General features: G+C 49.7%; 1 protein-coding gene across 5 annotated transcripts in view; it reads left to right on the top strand.

Annotated features, from left to right (window-relative positions):
- ELF2 (E74 like ETS transcription factor 2) overlaps positions 1–20,349 on the top strand; it is a 1,226,980-nt gene that overhangs the window by 831,789 nt on the left and 374,842 nt on the right. For all 5 annotated transcript variants that reach the window (XM_069631080.1, XM_069631082.1, XM_069631079.1 and 2 more), the window contains one exon: positions 7,973–8,138. In XM_069631080.1, coding sequence (XP_069487181.1) covers positions 7,973–8,138 — 166 coding nt within the window. The remainder of the gene's footprint in view (positions 1–7,972; positions 8,139–20,349) is intronic.

The raw sequence follows: 20,349 nt of genomic DNA, 5'->3' as shown, positions 1-20,349 counted from the left end.
CCGCACCAGAAAGGGGCACCCGTCTGACGCCATTCCACGAATTCAGCGAAGAACGAGTGTCGAGGTGGGACTGGCCTCAACCAGGTACGTGGCCTACAGTCTACTCTACATTTGTGCAGGGCAGCTTTCCTTTGCGTCCATATGGACTGGGTACGCAGTAGCTCCATCAGCCCCCTGCTACCCTGTCGGTACCCCCTGCCACCTCTTTGGCCAGTGGACGCAGTCAGGGAAGTCCTCCCACAGACTCCTTCATCGGGACCCCTGGCTCCACAGCCAACTCTGCAACCTCCTCCGCCACCTCCTCAGCCTACGGCTGCAGTCCCTGTACCCCAGCCTCTGGCGCCATCTACCGCTCCTCCTCCACAAGATCCTCCAGATCTGCAGGATACGGACGAGGAGGACGATCCAGACATGCTATCCTCAGTCAGGGCCTTCCATGAACGTCTTGCTGGCCTGGCGGAGTACCTGGGCATCCCCCAACCCGTGGTCGAACAGACGGCAGAGGGGGTTCTGGCTGAAGTCCACACGAGGAGCCCCCCCTGCCAGCACGGGGATTCCACTGCAAAGCGATGTAGTCTCCCTGGCCAAGAAGGGTTGCCTCAAGCCCCACTCAGTCCAGCAGGTCAACAGACGCCGGGACGCCAAGTACAGGCAGATGGAGGGGGGATACACTCTTGCTCACTACCCATCCTCAGCCACACTCCTCTGTGATTGCTGCAGCATCACTATACTCCAAGCCTCAGTCATCCTCAGCCGCCGCCTCTGCGGCACTGCTAGGCAAGGAGAAGATCTTGGAGGCGTACGGCAAGAAGATCTACTCCAACGCCTCCTTGCACCTGTGTCAGGCCAATGCATATGTCATGCTGGTGGCTGCCAACCAACGGTTATGGCGGGAAATTGCGGACTTCCTCCTGGAACTCCCCGCCCAATGCCAATCTCGATTTAAGGCGGGGCTAGCGAAAGCCAAGCTTGTGGCGCAGGACCTCATGGAATCCACAGTGTCGCATATCGATAACTCAGGCTGTGCCATCTGCATTGCCACGGACATGAGGAGAACAGCCTGGCTCCGGTCAACGAAGTTCAACCTGGATGTCCAGAAGCGCATTCTAGATCTTCTGTTCGAGGGCGAGGGGCCCTCTTCCACTCCTCCACGGACGAAGAGCTGGACAAAAAGAACAGCTCACAAACGGCAAAGTCTTTATCCATTCTTACTAAGACCACGTCTAAATCGTACACCCAATCTCAGCAGCGCTCGGAGAAGGGTCGTACCTATGGAGGGTTCCGCGGCTTCCAGGAACGCAGATCCAGGCAGCCGGACCGCTCACCGTCCCAGAACCGGCGCAAACAACAAAAAGGGAGGGGGGGGAGTAAGGGCTTTTTCCAGTCCCTCTTCTCAGCCTCCAAGGGAAAGAAGGCATGACACGCCCCTACGTGTGTCTGGTGGGGGCGCAGGCTTGCTCTGCATGCACAAGTCTGGCGCCAGAATTTCGCTGACCCCTGGTTTCCCTCCGTAGTATCCACGGGGTACCACCTTCCTATCCCATCCTCTCCTCCCCTCCAACAAGTTGGGACAGCAACTCTTTTGGTGGAGATCCGGATGCTTGTAGAGAGCCAGGCAGTGGCGGAAGTTCCAGCCTCCCAGCAAGGCTTTGGCTTTTACTCCAGGATTTTTGCCATTCAGAAGAACCACCAGGCGGGCCTGAGATTTGCGCTGGACCTTTCCACCCTCAACCTCTCCTTACCACTGCAAGAATTCAAGATGGTTACACCAGCTTTTATAGCGGAGACATTGGACAAGGGAGACTGGATGTGCTCCCTGTACCTGAAGGACGCGTACCTAAAGGTCCCGATTTGGCAGCCCCATCGTTCTTTCCTACGGTTCAGGATCATGGGCTACCATTTCCAAAACAAAGTCCTTCTGTTTGGCCTCAACTCGGCCCCCAGGGTCTTTTCCAGACTCATGGACGTTGTGGCGGCCCTCCTCAGAGAGCAGGGCCTCCATATCTACCCATACCTCGACGACAGGCTCGTCAGGGCTACATCTCCGGAAGCGGTTCTCCACTCTTCCCATGCCCTTATGAACACTGTACGACCTGGGCTTCTCGCTCAAACTCAAGTCACAGCTGCTCTCTACGCAGACTCTGACATTCCTGGGACTCATTTGGGACACGTGCTCAGAGAGGGTTTTCCCGTCGGAAGACAAGATCTCGGTCATCAAGAGGGCCATCGCCCACTTCCTCAGCAGAGAGGTGACCTCGGCATGGTGGTACCAACATCTCCTGGGTCTACTAGCGGCTATTCTGTTAGCCGTGCCACACACAAGACTAATGATGAGAAGGATTCAGCTGCATTTCGCGGCCTCATGGAATCGGGTGCGGGGCTCGCAATCCGAGACGATCAACGTTGCTCCATCTCTCCACCCCAACCTAACTTGGTGGTCCATGGACTGCAACCTACAGACGGGCAAGCCCTTTTGGCCGCCCTCTCCGCAGGCAACCATCACCACCGACTCGAGGGCTGGGGAGCCACCCTGGACGATCTCTCATTGCACGGCACCTGGACTCGACAGGAGCAGGAATAGCACATCAAATGGTTGGAGCTGAACGCCATCTAGCTAGCACTCAGGGCATTCCTACCACTTCTCAGGGGCAAGGTTGTCCTCATCCAGATGGACAACTCGACCAGCATGTACTATGTCAACAAGCAGGGAGGCACCACATCCCCTCCTCTGTACAGACTGGCAATCAGCATGTGGGAATGGGTCCTGGAAAACAAAATCTTCCTCTCAGCAGTCCACCCCCCGGGGGAATCCAACCTGGAGGCGGATAGGCTCAGGAGGATGGGAGCGGACAATTAAGTGTAGCAGCTAAATGACCTCGTTCTTCAGGTGGTCTTCAGCAAGTGGGGTCACCCCCAGGTAGATCCCTTTGCCCCCAGGCACAACAAGAAGTGTCCCCAATTCCCATCCTGGCAGGGTCTGGGTCCCGGCTCTCTGGGCAACGCATTTCACCTCCAGTGGACTTGCACGAAAGCCTATGCCTTTCCGCCTAACCCCCTGATCCACAGGGTAATTTGCAAGATCAAGGAGTCTCACTGACTCCTCATCATTCTGATAGCTCCATGGTAGCAGGCCAGGCCATGGTTTTTGGAACTACTCAGCCTCTCTGAGGTACCCCCCCAGACACCTTCTGTCGGACCCAGCACGTCTTCTGGCACAGCAGAATCATCCACCCCGCCCCAGGGAAACTAGCCCTCACAGCGTAGTACCTGAGCATTTAACGCTTCGGCACCTTAGTCTTTCACAGACCAATCTGGAGATCCTACAGGGCGTCGGGAGCAAGGCCACCAGGTCCCAGTACTAAAGCAAATGGACCAGATTCTGCCACTGGACAGACTCCAAGGGAATCGACCCCTTGGCCTGCAGTTTGGACGACATGCTCTCCTTTTCGGCGCATCTCGCTCATTCGGGCGTGCAGGTGGGACACCTGCCGCACATACCTTGCAGCCATTGGGGCTTACAGGAACTCGGAGGAAGGCATCTTTTCCTCCTCCAAACCTATAGTCAAACATCTGACTGGTCTTGCTAGGCTCTACCCACCCGTCAAGAGACTACACCCTGTGTGGGTCATTAAAATAGTCTTGGGTGCCCTGGCACGCAAACCATTTGAGTCAATGGCATCCATTGAATTTAGGCTGGTCACCATCAAGACGGTCTTACTAGTCGGTCTTACCTTGGCTCGCAGAGTAAGTGAGATCCAGGCGCTGGTCGCCTCTGACCATATACCACCTTTCACAAGGACAAGGTAGTCATGCGGACGCACCCGGCATTTCTGGCCAAGGTTCCATCTGCATTCCACTTGAACGAAGAAATGGTCCTTCCTACGTTATTTCCTGATCCCAAGGATGAACACAGCGTGCTGCACTGCCTGGATGTCAGGCATGCCCTAAAATTCTACTTGGACAGGACCAAGGGCTTCTGCAAGTCAGACGCCCTGTTTGTCACTTTCAGAGGCTCAAGAACAGGCTGTCAGGCCTCTAAGACCTCCATATCCCGCTGGATGGTCTCTGCCATCAAGGAAGCCTACGAGGGCCAGCACAAGCCGCTCCCAGCCAACATGCATGCCCACGCATTCAGGGCCAAGGCAGCGGCCATCGCATTCCAGCCCCATGTCCCTTGGTAAGTCATAAGCAGGGCGGCCACTTGGGCCTCACCCTCGGCTTTCTGCAAACATTACTGTTTGGATGCCAGCTCTAGATCTGATGCAGCTTTCAGACAGGCGGTTGTCAGGAACCCATTTGCTTAAGGAGGGTCTCCTCTCCACCCTGGGGCTACAATCACTTGTAATCGCCCATACAGTATGGAGGAAAGGGGACGGGCGTAAGAGTAATTATAAGTTACTCACCGTAGTGACTAACATACTCTTAGTCCATAGTCCCCTTTCCTCCATACATCCCACCAACCTCCCCCCTAATAATACTGGTGTCATTAGGCAATTTTACTCTATGTTAAATATATTGTTGACGCGTCAATGAGGACGGAGGTGTGTCGCCAGAGGGTGGAGTCAGGGCAGCGCATGCTCCCTGGGCCACGCCCATCTAAATTTAAAGGGGGAAAGTGTTTTTTTTCTGGTGAAAAAGGTTCCTTCTCCTGTCCCTTGGAAGGGACGCCCATACAGTATGGAGGAAAGGGGACTATGGACTAAGAGTATGTTAGTCACTACGGTGAGTAACTTATAATATTTAGAAGACTGCTGTATGGATGTTCTCAAACATAGGTTTACTTAAGCAGAGATGCATATGCAAAGAAATTGTGACAGTTTTGAATGTGAGAAATTAAGATATCGCTGCATATTTTAGACTTGGGGGGCATTCAAAAAGATGTGAATCTGCCACTCTTTTTTCACCAAGACTTGCATTTCTGCTATAACAAGGAATAGACAAAGTTTAGTTTAAAATTCTGGATTGTTTCTCAGAGGTATGAAGAGAATGTTTCAAAAAAGGTAGCAGGCGCTCCTCTCCAGAAGGAACATGGCATGATAATCTGTTCTGAGATGAGTTTGCAGCACACACTTTTTGCTCACTGTACCTTTCACAGATGGGAAATATCCATTTGCATAGCAACAGGTTATCATGCCATGTTCTTTCTGGCGATGAGTGCCTGCTACCTGTTTTGAAGTATTAAGAGAAGTTGTCTGTACACAGGAGCAATTACTTGGTATCTTCACAGTGGGATGATTTTAAACAATTGAAGTTCAATTATTAAAAATTTGCAAACACTGATGATTTAGTAGTTAACTTATTCTTCAGGCAAAGTGAAATGAAACTGTAGGACTCTTGGGACAGTGCAGGAAAGAAACGCACACTTTTTCTGACTGCTCCGCCATGGAGCCCTTTAAAGTATAGCTGTGCAAGACATGAGGGAAAGGGGGACTCCTCTTTTTCGAGTTAAGCCAGTTTTCGTCTTTGGTAATGTACATTTTTCCAAGAAGGCATAATACCAAAACTCAAATTGCCCTTGCCAGTCAGCCCATACTTGCCCCATTAACCCTACCGAAAATGACCATCTCCAGCATTGGATCTTTCATAGATTCACATGCTTTGTATATTCCCCGGCGTCAGGCTAACCGTTGGTTTCCCTTGCAAAAAGCAAGAAAAAATATCTTTTGTAAGCTGCCACCCTCCTTATGGGTGCATTTGGTCCCAACCAATGGGACCTTGAGTAGGTAGACACAGCCCCTCCTCCTCCCTTCAGATTCTAACCATGTGTTAAAGCTGATGGGAGTTTCAGGTTTTCTGTACATTTTCAAGTTCCAATCAAACAATTTGATAGTCTTCATCTTGTTCAACTAACAATTCTACAAGTCTTCATTGACAGAACAGCGCGTTGTGTGACAGATAAGTGGGGATGGAGGGGAAACCAAGACCCCTGTTTTAGGCCTGTGCCACCTGTGGTCTCAGAAACATGTATGAAAGGGACACACATACTGATTGTATATATTATTTGTACCCCCACTACACTTTCGGCCGTTGTAACATCTGCAAAGGCGTTGGCTCCAAGACCCTTAAGGACAGGAACGAGCGGCTGGTATGGTGGATTAATGAGCGTAACTACCCAGAGTACCCCTCCGATGTTCAGTCGACAAGAGCATGGTCATCCCCACAGAGAAGCACCCACACTCCAAGGAGAGTGCCAGGTCAGAAGAGCCGTTGGCAGGGGAGTGGGCGTCCCCTTTGTAGGCGAGAGGAAGTCCTTCATAGCTCCAGAACGACCTCATCATCCTTTGCATCGTTCCTTCATCAATAGAAGTATCGCACGTCGCTTTGTAACTGCCTTCGGGCAGGACGCCCTGAGAAACAGCCGAATGTACATTTCAGAAAGAAAATGTTACTCCTATTTACTATATGAGCAAGAAGCATCCGTCCATTAACACAGAGTATATCAAAATCATCACGCCCTGATGAGGACCCTAGAGGGTTGAAACACATGTTGGCGACAAATCATCATTTTTCAGCAATTTGGACTGATTCTGCAACCTGAATGCTAGATTCATGTGCTCGTTACTGACAGCTGTACATTTTTCAGTATCTTATATGGTGCCTTGTTTGAATTTTGCTCCTTAGATCGCTAAATGTGGTTTTTCAATAGCTTTGAGTTGAAAGTTTGTGAAGTTAACAAAAACATTTTTTTACTTCTTCCAACAATAAAATCAGCCGCAAGGCTTACTTTACTACTGGTTTGTCAATAATATATCAGGTAGGAAGCGCGGCTTGTGAGAACCGACATCTTTCACCTCTACCATCACAGTTTACCATAAATTAGCTGGGAAACCTCTGTGCACCCCCGCATGCGCACGCCACTCAAGCTACAGCGACCTAAGTGGCATGGAGACTCAATGGCTGACAACTGCCAATCGGCTACCGGTCAGTGCTGCATGCATTTACGAAGCACTACCTTTTGGAGAGGCAGCATGCCCCGGACGTGCAAACAGGACGAGCAGTCCTGCAATGCCTGTTCGAATAAGATTAGATCTTATGTTTTAGGGCAAAAATATACAGGTTTTACCTCTATGCACCTCCAGCAGCTATGTACTGCTACTTAATATATTCAAAGCATGTGAATCTATGTAAGATCCAATGCTGGAGAAGGAGAATGTTTCTTATTTGTAACTCCTGTTCTCCGGCATTGGTATCTTTCATAGTTTTATATGCGCCCTCCTTCCATCCCTGGAATGTAAAAACTGTGTATGCGCCCTGGGCTTTCAGCATCACTGGTCAGAATCTGAAAGGAGCAAGAGGAGGCAGGACTAGTGTCTACCTACTCAAGGTACCATTGGTTGGTACCAAAAGCACCCATAAGAAGGGTGGCAGCCTAAAAAATAGTTTTTCCTTGCTTTTTGCAAAGGAAACCAAAGAGTAACCGAGAATTCCCTGCCTGACGCCATGGAATATTCACAGCATATGAATCTATGAAAGATACCAATGCTGCAGAACATTAGTTACAGGTAAGACACATGCACCTTTTTCTTCCTTAAAGGGAGCAGGATTGAAAATAGTCAATGTCCATTGTGTTAAGCTTTCTTCTTAGTCCAATAATTCTTCCAACTTTCAAGTGATGAGTTTAATCAAACATTAGACTAAAGATGAGCGACCCAGAAAATGATTTGAGAAATGTAAATCCAGGTCTGGTAATTGGATTGGGCTTTCTACTTTTTGTTTTATATAGTCATTGTTTTCCGATCTCCTTTACAAAATATGGAGACTGGTCAATTGTATCCCACCAACGGCAAGTACTTGCTGGTTATGTTTTTGCTTGTGTTTTTTCCTTTAGCGGCACATGCTAATAGGGCCATTCCAGCACACATCTTATTAGTAGTTGTGTTAAAAAAATGAATCAATTGTTAAAACTATGATTTGGAGAACTTTAATAATTATCTGGAGTATCTATGGCTTTGTTTTGCTTTTCTTTCTTTAGGAGGAAGTGCAGGTGACGGAATACCCTGCAGTGATCGTGGAGCCAGTTCCCAGTGCCAGATTAGAGCAGGGCTATGCAGCCCAAATCCTGGTATATGATGATGAAATGTTTATGATGCAAGATGTTGCTGAGGAACAAGAAATCGAGACTGAAATAGTGGAAACAGGTAAACTTTTCTTTTGAGCAACATATAGATTTTTAACAGTACTGAGCTCCATCAGACCACATTCTTCTGTCAAAAAGTGGGTTTCTAGCGACTGCCATTCTAACCCTTTTCTTTGTACACATCTTTGAGGCAGTCATGCTATGGGGCTCTCGGAGGTACAGTCATTCTAAAGAGAATCTCCTGATCTAATCTTTTTATACAGTTTATAATGTTGGGGAAGTCGTACTGAACAGGCATTCATGCTATAGTGGATTTTGGATTTTGTGAATTCTAGAATCCAGTCAGTGACCTTTTTGTGGCGTTAACACCTGCTCTGGTGTGCCGGATCGGATGTGATCGGCCCGGGGTCCGAGTTAAAGGCGCAAGCAGAGCGAGGGCCATTAAAGAGGGTGCCCGGACTGATAACACTGGATCCGGCACACCGGAGATGCTGTTAAGGCCATTAGCACCCCGGGTTACCAAAGATGTATCCTGGGGTGTTAAAAAAAAAAAAAAAGGCATTTTCATTAATTGAACAGGATGCCGCACGCGTCCCGTTCAATGAATGAAAATACTGTCCCAAAATGGCCACCATGGATATGGAAGGCGGGGCTCCATACTGTAAGGGAGGCATGGTATCACAAGTATGATACTGACACTAGAGGTACAATTTCAAAACCTTTTCAGTTTTTGGGGTTTGGAAAATCTCCTGCTTTGCCCTATAGCTATGATGGGAGTAGTCTCTACTGTAAAATAATAAGGAAAATGCAGTCCTAGTCAGTCTCTATCAAATCAAAATGGCCTATACTAACAAAACCTAATGCCTGTCCTATCTTTTATACAGAAAGTGTGTGAAGGGGATTATGTAAGCAAAGGAAAACCAGTGTTATAACATAAAGGATGAAGATGGCCGAGTCAGCTCTCCTCCCCACATTGCACAGCACGGAGTAAGGCGGCCCCCGTAGATAGGATGATGCACTGTGGCTCAGGTTTTCATAAACAAAGGCAGTTCAAAAATGTGGATCGATGCCCGTCTGGCCTTCCACGTTAAAGTCATTTATTCCAGTGTTCCAAAAGTTCTTTCACAATTCAACAGAAAATCTCGTAGGTCTCCCTCAGTCGGGCTCTGACCTCTCAAAGCAGACAGTTCAAAGCAAAAAGTTCACATAAGTCTGTCGGTCGGGCTCGGACCCTGCAATCGCAGCACTTGCAGGGGTTCCCTTACCCAACCTTAATGCACATCCTATAGGGGTTCCCTTCTCATAATTTAACACACTTCTGGTCTCTCTGTCGGGCTCTGACCTTTTCCCGGTGTCTAAGAATTTCGAATGTGCAAGGCTTTTACAATAGACCTCTGCAGGACCACTTTGACCATCTCTTCAGCTCACACTCTTATGTTATTTTCTCCAGTGTCTCTTGGTCTTGGTAGTTAAGTTCACAGAAGTCCAAAAGAAATCTTTCTCTTCAAGCATTCACCTTTTAACTTCCTGTTTTGCCGGGTTTAATCTTGACCATTAAGAATTTCAGATCTTGTCCACTTTCCTGCTTTATCACAAAACATTTCACATTTTGCTGAAACTTTCGAGTCGGCTACTACTTCTGTCAGACCACTCCGCGACTCTGTATCACTGGCTTCACAGTTAAGTTCATTACTGGTTAGCTTTCTTTCACGTCTTATCAGCATGTGGGCAACCTTCACTTGTGAGATGCACTGTTGCGGCTTCAATTGTTACTTGACACAAACAGGCCTTTCACTAACTCACCAGTTGTGCGTGTCCCTTTCTTGTCTTTGATGCTTTGATTCACGAGTCAAGATTAATACCACAGGCTTGTCCTTGCCTCCCCAACTCTGTTGTTCACCTGGGAGGGTCGCTGGCGTCCTTGAAACACAATGAAGGTTTCTTCTTGTCTGCGATTTGGCTTTCTCTGCGTCTCTTTCACGGCTTCCCGCAGGAAACGACCTCCTGCAGTGAACTTCAGGTTTTCTTTACCCTCTAGTCCCTCGATCGGTCACTCTACTCCAGTATGTTTGCCTTCGTCCCGGAAGTTCTGCTCCTTCTCGTGTTCCATCGTGCTCAGTGGGTGTCTCTGTTCTGCCTTTTATCTGTATGGGGAGAGCTAATGGATATCAGATGTACGGGATTCAAGTCAAGTGCCTGACTTTGCCTGACCCGATTAGCGGGACATGTCGCAAGATGTATGTATGGGTTAGCCTCTTTACTCTGTCGCCCTCTTCCTCGGTCCAGTGCTTGTGCGGAAGGGGGTTGGGGGCAGTTGGGACATCTGAGAATCCTATAAAATAGGATGAGATATGGGAAAAGGAGGAATACTGCATCTCACCATCGGTTGCCTCACTCCCACTCCCCAAAGACCGCACTGGTCCACCCCCAGGGTCTGGATCCAAATGCGATGGCCGTGCCCTGGCCACCCGAGAGAGAGATCAATCCCTGGGAACTAGTAGGTGAGACATCCTTTGGTTTCTCACAATACGGAGCCCCTCCTTCCATTTTCATTGCGGCGGCAGAGAGGCAGTCGCTGCCGAAGAAAAGAGGTAAGTGGGGCAGGATGTGGAAGGAAGATGGTGCTGCGGGCAGAGGAAGCAGCCTCCAGGTTCCATGAAACGCAGGCTGAGGTTTCAGCCCACGATCCAAGGAACCAGATTGGCTGCTCCCCCCACCCCGGGAGCTAATGATAAAGAAGCCTCACGGTTGCATTATAGTCTTCCTTTGTTTTTTACTTTTTGGGGGGGGCCCTGGAGGCAAGTAAGTTAAAGGGAAATGTGTGCTCTTTTACTTGAAAGTTGCAAACGGGCGATTCACTTTAAAAGAAAGATGACTCTACAATTTTCTAAAGAGAGTTTAATCGGTCATGAAGAAACAGGACAGTCTGATGGCAAGCCAGGAAGTTGAAATATGTATCTCACGTTAATCGGTCATGGGTGTAAACTGCAGACTCCAGGTTTTCTACTTACTATGCTGGTGGTCCTGGTATACTTGTACTATACCCTTATTTGGCACTTGCATCACTGAAGAACACTGATTGCCACTTACATAATTGAGAACGTGATGAAGCATAAAATGGGGCAAAACACTTTAGTGCTGGCATGTTTCCAATACTAATAGATTAGTTACAACTGATAAACACACATTTCAGAATATTTCTAACTTTTTGTTACTTAAGTGGTTAGCACACGACAATGAGGCATCTTTATCTTCATATTTCAATTGGGCACTGGACAATTCCTTGAGTGTGTGGTCTATTCACAAGATTTTACTTAACTGAACTTTCTGTAAGGAGTCGGAAGCAGGACTCAGACACAGTGGTGGCATTTTAATGTCTGATAGCTTTTTTATTGAACAGAAAATGAATATCTTACCGTTTCCTAAATCTAAGAGGGGTTTCCCATGCCCAAAACACTGATTTCCGACCCTTAACCTTAAACTAAAGTACAAAGGGGGAACTGGGACTCTTAACTGCAGAGTAATAACTCCCTTCCTCTGAGTAATGTCCATTGTTGGTTCCACTGCTCCAGATGCAGCAAAAGAGTGGAAAAGTAAACTTCACAGTTTCAAAACAAAAAGGTTCTTAAATAAGTAGCAGAAGAAAGGGCTTCTTCCCTTTTGTCACAATGTTCACAAAACAATAGAGGTGGTGGTTCCTCTCTTGGTTTTTCCAACTACCAGTCAACACGAAGGTACTGCCTCCCTTATCCTGAATACCAGATGCAGTTCACAAGGCTAAGAGGTAGTTGCTCTTCTCCTGGCCTTTCCATGTTCTCCACAGGACCAGGGGGAAGGACTCCCTTCCCCTAGTTTTTATATGATCAAGAGGATGACTTGCACGTTTGGATGTCTCCATGCATATGACAGTCCAAACAAAAATGGGTGAGAATCCCAGACTCTCAATCTTCTTGCCTGGTATATACTCTACTGCCAGGACTTCTCGCAATCTTCATGCTTAGTTTACTCTCCTGCCAGGATTGTACCAAGATTCACTGTCTCATACGATTTCAATATTGCCTCTGTGGCTTTCAGTACTTTGCTTTTCATAAGTTTGCTTTCTTGTGTAAGTACTGCACCAAAAAGAAGAGATATCCTTTTCTGGATGAGGGATTGGGTTTCCGTACCAGCTTCTCAACCCCTGCTGTTCCCCATGCCCCAACTCCATTATTTCGACTCACCGGCTTCGCATGGTGGCTTTCGGGTCTCTCGTGGTCTCCATTCTGCTCTGCAGCTTTGCTGTGTGCTCAGGTAGCGTTTCTCCCAATTCCCAGTCTGCTCGGCTGCTGGAAGGCTCCATCTTTCCTTCCACCTCGACCATTACACAGTAGAAGTGCCTCTTGTTATTACGCTAGGTCCCTGAGCATTTTCTGCTCCACGGTTCTACCTGCAGCTCATCTGTTATTCGACCTGTGTTGAGAGGAAGAAGACTCCATGTTTCTCTATGCTGAGTGGTTTTCAATGTCCCGGCACCAATAGGATTGCTCCCACAACCAGAGCACGCACTTTGGTTCCTCCAGGTATTCTTCATCACTCTGGCCATCTTCCTCATCCTAGTACTTTGAGTCAGATGGGGTATTTAGGAGCTTTACTATTTGTCATAAAAGGATGGTCTTTTTCAACAGAATAGGATATGGAGGATTGCAGAGTTGGGTCCTGGGTGTCAACCTTGGATTGTTAAGTGGGAATGCCATGTTCTCTCTGGAATATTGTCCACACTTCCATAGCGGAACTCCCTCCCGATGTGATCCTCATTTATATTGACACCCCCAACGGGTCTATTGGACTGTGGCTGCACCACCCCTAGCCACATAAGGAAAGATTTTCCCCGACAAAGTAGTAACGAAATCTCCAGATTAATCACCTTTCATTTGCTCTTATCTTTTCTCAAATGTGCCTTTTGTCCTTATTGTCAATGCTCCATCACCACCACATACAATCCGCTATACTTGTTTACCTTGACCCGTGCCCCACCTTCAAAATTGTTAACCATTCTCTCCTACCTGCAGTTTCCTCTCTTGACCTTCCTGGTTCAGTCCTCAAGTATTTTCATTCCTACTCAGCGGATCGTGCCTACTCTTTGGCTGGTTGTAGCTCTTCTCCCTGTTATCTACCTCAGAGTTCCTCGAGGCTCTGTTATTGGCACTCTACTGTTTTCTCTATACAATATTCCTTTATTTGAACTAATTACTTCGTACAAACTACCATGTTCTACGCCGGCGAAACCCCAATCTTTTTCTCATTCCCTACCTTCACTCACTCCACACTACTGTTTCCAACTGCCTTTCTGCCATCGTTTTTGATGGCCTCCCGCATTTTTATTTCAGCTCAATCCTGCTAAAAAGAATTTACTCTTCTTTAATGCCAGTACCCAAACTCCCCCACAACTCTTTTCCTCCTCCTTCTCTATCTTTCTCTTCCTCAGCTAGGAAATTTGGTGTTCTCTTTGATTCCTCTCTCTTCGCACAAATCTAACATCGTGTCTGCCATACTCTTACGTCCCGTCCCCTTTCCTCCATTCTGCATGGGCATCCCTCGCGAGGTACGGGACACAACTTTTTTCACCAGAAAAATCTTCTTCCCCTCTAAATTTAGGGCGCGCAGAGGCCAAATTCACTAGCGCTCCTAGGATTAGCTTTGGCCATGTAATTCCACACGCAGATTCTTCCTCTGTCTTCTTTTGTCTTTTTGTTCAATAGGTACTTGGTCCTCAGACACCACAGCTCCTCCCGGGGCATGTCGAGTTCGACAGGGTTCAGCAGGTGCCCATCCTGCAACGGGCCTTTTCCAACTTCAGATCCCCACGCCCTCTGCCTACATTGCCTTGGCCCAGACCACGGTTGGCAAACCTGTTAGGCGTGCAGCTCGCTGTCCTCGAAAGCACTGAAGAACAGACTAGCCAGGTGGAGGGAGCTCTTTCAACAGTCTCCTGAGGACCTCAAGAGTTTCGTGAGACGTTCCAGGCCATAGGTAGGACTTTCATCCGCACCTCGCAAGGGCGACTCTTTCCCAGGGACTCTCCTACGCGGGAGGGACTGGTCAGGTCCTTTTACCAACTCGCGCACAGAGGCTGTCACAGCTGCCAGCCTTCGGGCTGAGGGGTCCTCGGATCCTCCTGGTGCTAGGGTTGAGGGGCTCCATTACCGGGCTTGTGCCCGAGGGGCTCAGCCCTTGTACCGGCATCATGGCCGAGGGGCTACGCCCTGTTACCGGCAGTACATCCGAAGGGGCGCCTGAACGCATCTCTAACGACCCACGTGCCTGAGGAGCGGGGCAAGTCATGTGGCTCACATATGAGACTTGGCAGAGGCTGGCCCAAGCAAGCTGAGCAACACGCCGCAGCCATGTGGTAGGCAGCTCAACAAAATGGCCGATGTGCCAGATCAGGACACCCGTTTGACGCCTCTGCATGACTTCGCCAAAGAACGAGTATCAAGGTGGGACTGGCATCAACCAGGTACGTGGCCTATGGCCTACCATTGTTATGCGCAAGGCTGCTTTCGTTTGTGTCCTTATGTACAGGGTTGGCAGCGGCCTCAGGTGCCTCCAGTAACCCCCTCGCTGCCCTCCTCCTCCTCCTCCCTTCTGCCAGCGAGGACCGGATCTTTGAGAAGCTCCTTGGCCTCATGGAGTCTCCAGATATGGGGGCTATCATCAAGGACGCAGTCAGGGAAGTCCTTCCCGCTATTCTAGCTGCACCACAGACGCCTCTGGCCCTGGCACAGCCGGCTCCTCAGCCTACTCCGCAGGTGGTTCCATACCAGCCTCCGTCTCTTCCTCAGCCTCCGGCGGTGGTCCCCGTGCCCCAGCCTCCAGATACTCCTCTTTCACAGGATCCCCCAGACCCTCAGGATACTGATGAGGAGGAGGATCCTGTCACACCATCATCGGCCAGGCCCTTCCACGAACGTATCGTGGGCCTGGCGGAATACCTGGGCCTCCCACAGCCCCAGGTCGAACAGCCGGTAGAGGGCGTCATCGCTTAAGTCCTCACGAGGCGCCCTTCTGCCAGAACGGGAATTCCACTGCAAAACGATGTAGTCTCCCTCACGAGAAGGGTTGGCTCAAACCACACTCTGTCCAGCCAGACAACCGCCGCCTGGACGCCAAGTACAGGCAGATGGAGGGGGATACACTATTGCTAACACTCCTTGGTGATCGCTGCGGCATCACTGTACTCCAAACCTCAGTCGTCCTCGTCTTTCATCGACGGCGCTGTTAGGCAAGGAGGAGAAAACCTTGGAGGCATACGGTAAGAAGCTGTATTCCAATGTTTCCTTGCACCTGCGACAAGCTAATGCAGATGCCATGATGGCAGCCGCTAACCAGAGATTATGGTGGGAAATGCTGACTTCTTCCAGGAACTCCCCACCCACAGCCAATCAAGTTTCAAGGCGGGGCTAGCCGAGGTCAAGTTCGTGGCGCAGGATATCCTGGAGTCCACGCTGGCACACATCGATACCTCTGGATGTGCCATCTGTATTGCCACAGACATGAGAAGGATGGCTTGGCTCCGGGCAACCAAGTTCAACCCGGATGTCCAGGAACGTATTCTAGATATGCCCTTCGAGGGCAGTGACCTCTTCCACTCCAGCACAGACTAAGAGCTGGACAAGAAGAAGAATAGTTCTCAGACGGCTAAGTCTTTATCCATTCTGACAATGGCCACGCCCAAAGCGTACTCCCAGTCTCAGCAACGCTCGAATAAGGATCGCTCATCTGGAGGCTTCCGCGGCTTCCGGGAACTGAGGTTTAGGCAGCCGGTACGCTCGCTGACCCTTAGTCCGCGCAAGCATCAAAAAGGGGGGGGGGGCAAAGGCTTTTTCCAGTCCCCCTCCTCCGCCTCTCCCTCCAAGGGTTAAAAAGTCATGACAGACCCACTCGGGTCCATGTGTCGCCAGTGGGGGGGCAGGCTTGCTCTTCACACACACTTCTGGTGACAGAACTTCGCAGACCCCTGGTTCCTGTCAGTAGTATCCTTGGGGTACTGCCTACCTATTCCTGTCTCTCCTCCTCCTCTCCCCCTCTTCTGCAAGTTGGGACAGCAACTCTTTTGGCGGAGATTCGGGCGCTTGTCCTGAGCCAAGCCGTAGAGGAAGTCCCAGTCTCCGAGCGGGGATCAGGCTTCTACTCCAGGATCTTCGTCATTCAGAAAAAGAACCAGGCTGGCCTGAGAGTTGTACTGGACCTTTCCACCCTCAACCTCTCCTTACCTCTCCAGAGGTTCAAGATGGTGACGCCTGCTTTTATTGCAGAGACATTATGCAAGGGAGACTGGATGTGCTCCCTTGATGTGAAGGACACATTTCTACACGTCCCGATCTGCAACCCCATCGGTCTTTCCTCCGGTTCAGGATCATGGGATGCCATTTTCAGTACAAGGTCCTCCCTTTTGGCCTCAACTCGGCCCCCAGGATCTTTACCATACTCATGAATGCGGTGGCAGCCCTCCTCCGGGCCTCCATATATACCCCTACCTAGACGACTGGCTCGTCAGGGCTACATCTCAAGGAGCAGTTCACCACTCCTCCCAGTCACTGATGAACATGCTACACGACCTGGGCTTTTTGCTCAATCTCAGCAAGTCACAGCTACAACCCACACAGTCTTTGACCTTCCTGGGCCTCATCTGGGACAAGCGCTCCGAGAGGGTCTTCCCCTCGGAGGACAAGACCTCGGCCATCAGGAGTGCCACGTCCCACTTTCTGAGCCGAGGCGCTACCTCGGCTTGGTGGTACCAGCATCTACTGGACCTTTTTGCAGCGGTACTGTTGGCTGTCCCCCACACAAGACTCATGATGAGGAGGATTCAGCTCCACTTCGCAGCATCAAGCATCGTGGAACCAGGAGAGGGGATTGCAGGTCGAAATCTTCAAGATCCCCATTTCTCTCCACCCGGACCTCACATGGTGGTCCAAAAACTGCAACATGCGGACGGGCAAGCCCTTCAGGCCCCCCGTTCCGCAGATGACGATTACCACAACTCCTCCCTCCAGGGCTGGCGAGCCATCCAGGAGGATCTCTCGGTCCACAGCACGTGGTCCCGTCAGGAACAAGGTTACCACATCAATTGGCTGGAACTGAATGCCATCTGGTTAGCGCTCAGAGCCTTCCTCCCACGTCTCAAGGGAAGGGTTGTCCTCATCCAGACAGACCACTCGACCAGTGTGTACTACATCAACAAGCAAGGGGGGAACCAGGTCCCCTGCCCTGTGCAGACTGGTGATCAACATGTGGGAATGGGCCTTGGAGAACGAGATTTTCCTCACGGCAGTCCACCTTCCGGGGGGATCCAACCTGGAAGTGGACAGGCTCAGCATGTTGTGAGCCGACAACTACGAGTGGCAGCTGAACGACCTTGTTGCATAGGAGATCTTCCACAGATGGGGCCTCCCCCAGGTGGATCTCTTAGCCACCAGGCACAACAAGAAATGCCCTCAGTTCGCCTCCTGGCAGGAGCAGGGCCTAGGCTCCCTGGGCGACGCCTTATGGCCCCAGTAGAACGTCATGTCAGCATATGCCTTCCCTCCCACTCCACTGATTCACAGAGTGCTTTGCGAGTTCAAGGAGTCTCACCAACTCAACATCATTCTGATAGCCCTGTGGTGGCCAGCCAGGCCATGGTTCTCAGAGCTGCTCAGCCTCTTGGAGATCCCTCCAATCCACCTCCCGATGGACCCAGCACATCTTCTGACTTAGCAGAGGGGCAGGGTTGTCCACCCCGTCCCTCAGAATATGGCCCTCACAGCGTGGTTCCCGAGCAGGTGATGCTCAGCCACCTCAACCTATCCCAAGCCAATCTGGAAATCATACAGGGGGCCAGTTTCAAGGCTACCAGAGCCCAGTATAAAGTAAATGGACCAGGTTCTGCCACTGGGCGCACGCCAAGGATATCGACCCACTGGCTTGTTCATTGGACGTCGTGCTGTCATTCTCGGCATGCCTCGCCAGCTCAGGCGTGCAGGTGAGCCGCGCATAACTCGGCCATTGGGGCCTACAGGAATTTGGAGGAAGGGGTCTTCTCCTCCTCCAACCCGATCGTCAGGAGACATTTGGCCGGATTCGCTAGACTTTACCCGCCCATCAGGAAGCCACACCCCGTGTGGGATTTGAACCTAGTCTTGGGCGCTTGCTCGCACAAGCCGTTTGAGCCTATGGCGTCCATGGACATCAGGCTGATCACCAAGACGGCTCTGCTAGTCGGCCTCACATCGGCACGCAGGGTCAGCGAGATCCAGGCCCTAGTCGCATCAGAGCCGTACACTACCTTTCACAAGGACAAGGTGGTCCTGCGGACCCGTCCGGCATTTCTACCTAAAGTGCAATCAGCCTTTCACTTAAACGAGGAGATCGTCCTTCCTACATTCTTTGCTGCCCCGAAGTGCAAGCTTCAAAGAGTTCTGCACTGCCTAGATGTCAGGCGGGCACTGAATTTCTATCTGGACAGGACCAAGGGTTTCCGCAAGTCAGATGCCCTAATCATCACTTTTGGAGGTGCCAGGCTATCAGGCCTCCAAAGCCTCCATTTCCCTCTTGATGGTCTTGGCCATCAAGGAAGCGTACGAGGGCCAGCATAGACCCCTTCCAGCGAATATGCATGCTCACGCGGTCAGGGCCAAGGCAACGGCCATCGCCTTTCAGCCCCATGTCCCCTGGCAGGTCATAAGCAGGGCGCCACATGGGCCACCCCATCGGCTTTCTGCAAGCATTACTGTTTGGATGCCGGCTCCAGGTCGGATGCGGCTTTCGGACAGGCGGTTCTCCGTAACCTGTTTGCTTAAGGAGGGTCTCCTCTCCACCCTGGGGCTGCATTCAGTTGTAATCGCCCATGAAGTATGGAGGAAAGGGGATGGGATATGAGAGTAATTATAAGTTACTCACCGTATTGACTAACATACTCTTAGTTCATAGTCCCCTTTTCTCCATACGTCCCGCCGGAGGGCAGAGTCAGGGCAGCGCATGCTCCCTGGGCCACGCCTCTAAATTTAGAGGGGAAGAAGATTTTTCTGGTGAAAAAGGTTCTGTCTCCCATCCCTCGCGAGGGACGCCCATGCAGTATGGAGGAAAGAGGACTATGGACTAAGAGTACGTTAGTCACTACTCTGAGTAACTTATCATTTTTCATCTCTGACATTTGTTGTGCATGCCCTATCTGGTCTTTCTATGACACCAAACTTTTTGCTCATCTTCTTTTGTATTGACTATTGCTCTGGTCTCCTGATTGGTCTGCCTATCACACCCCTTTGCGCTCTTACAATTCCACTATTTGTTTCTTCTTTTCTTTTTCTCATGTACTTCTATCAACCCCTCGTTGCTTTCTATCTTTTTTCTTCCCTTAGACCCACATCTTCTGTTTCATTTTAACACTATTGTTTTCAAGTGTGTCCATGGTCTTGCTCTTTTCTAGCCTCTGATTTCCCTATACACGCCCCCCCTCTCTAAGTTCACAATCTCAATTCCTCCTCTCTACTCCTTGTGCTCCCTCACGTTTTTTTTACTAGCGACTAAGCACTGGAAAGCCCTTCCACTGTCTACTCTAACCCCATCTATTCCGTACTTGTCTCAAATCTCCCCTTCTTTTGACTTTCCTACTGACCCTTTCACATTTGGGGTTTTTGTTTGTCATTATTGTTTGATTCTGTACCACTTTCTCATATGTACAGTGCTTTTGGCGACAGTGCGTTATAATTATAAAATAAATGCAAACACTTTAAGACCAGTATGTTGCCAGTACTAATGAATTAATCACAATTTATAACAAACATATTTTTCAAAATAATATATTAAATGGTTAACTCACTTTTTGCTATTGAATCAAATTGGTTAGCGCAGTCCAGTGGAGCATCTTTAGCTTAATATTCCAATTGGGCACTGGCAGAGTGACATTTTCCTCCACACCCTTGCCCAGCAACATGTACAGTGTCTTTTTTTACTATCAAATTGAAGACCTACAAGGTTTGCAGTTGCTGGGAGCGGAGTGCTATGTAGCTCCTACTACTGGTCCTGGAGAGCCTGGTTAGCTTGACACCAAGAGCTACCACAAGCTTCTTTTGGCTCCTGCTGCAAACTGGTCCCATGCAAACATTCCTATTTGGCATTAGCGTTCTGTATCTAGGAAGGTATATAAAGAAACATTAGACACATCAAGACGACATTTAAAGCATAATGAATTGTATATAATGGACAAAAAGTTAGTTTGCATCTCACGTAACATTTAGATTTGTCTCACGCTA

The sequence above is a fragment of the Ambystoma mexicanum genome, chromosome 6q (genome assembly GCF_040938575.1).
Source record: "Ambystoma mexicanum isolate Mex_15411 chromosome 6q, UKY_AmexF1_1, whole genome shotgun sequence".
Lineage (NCBI taxonomy): Eukaryota > Metazoa > Chordata > Amphibia > Caudata > Ambystomatidae > Ambystoma > Ambystoma mexicanum.
Note: the sequence above shows the minus strand (reverse complement) of the source record. Positions and strands in the feature narration are given on the sequence as shown.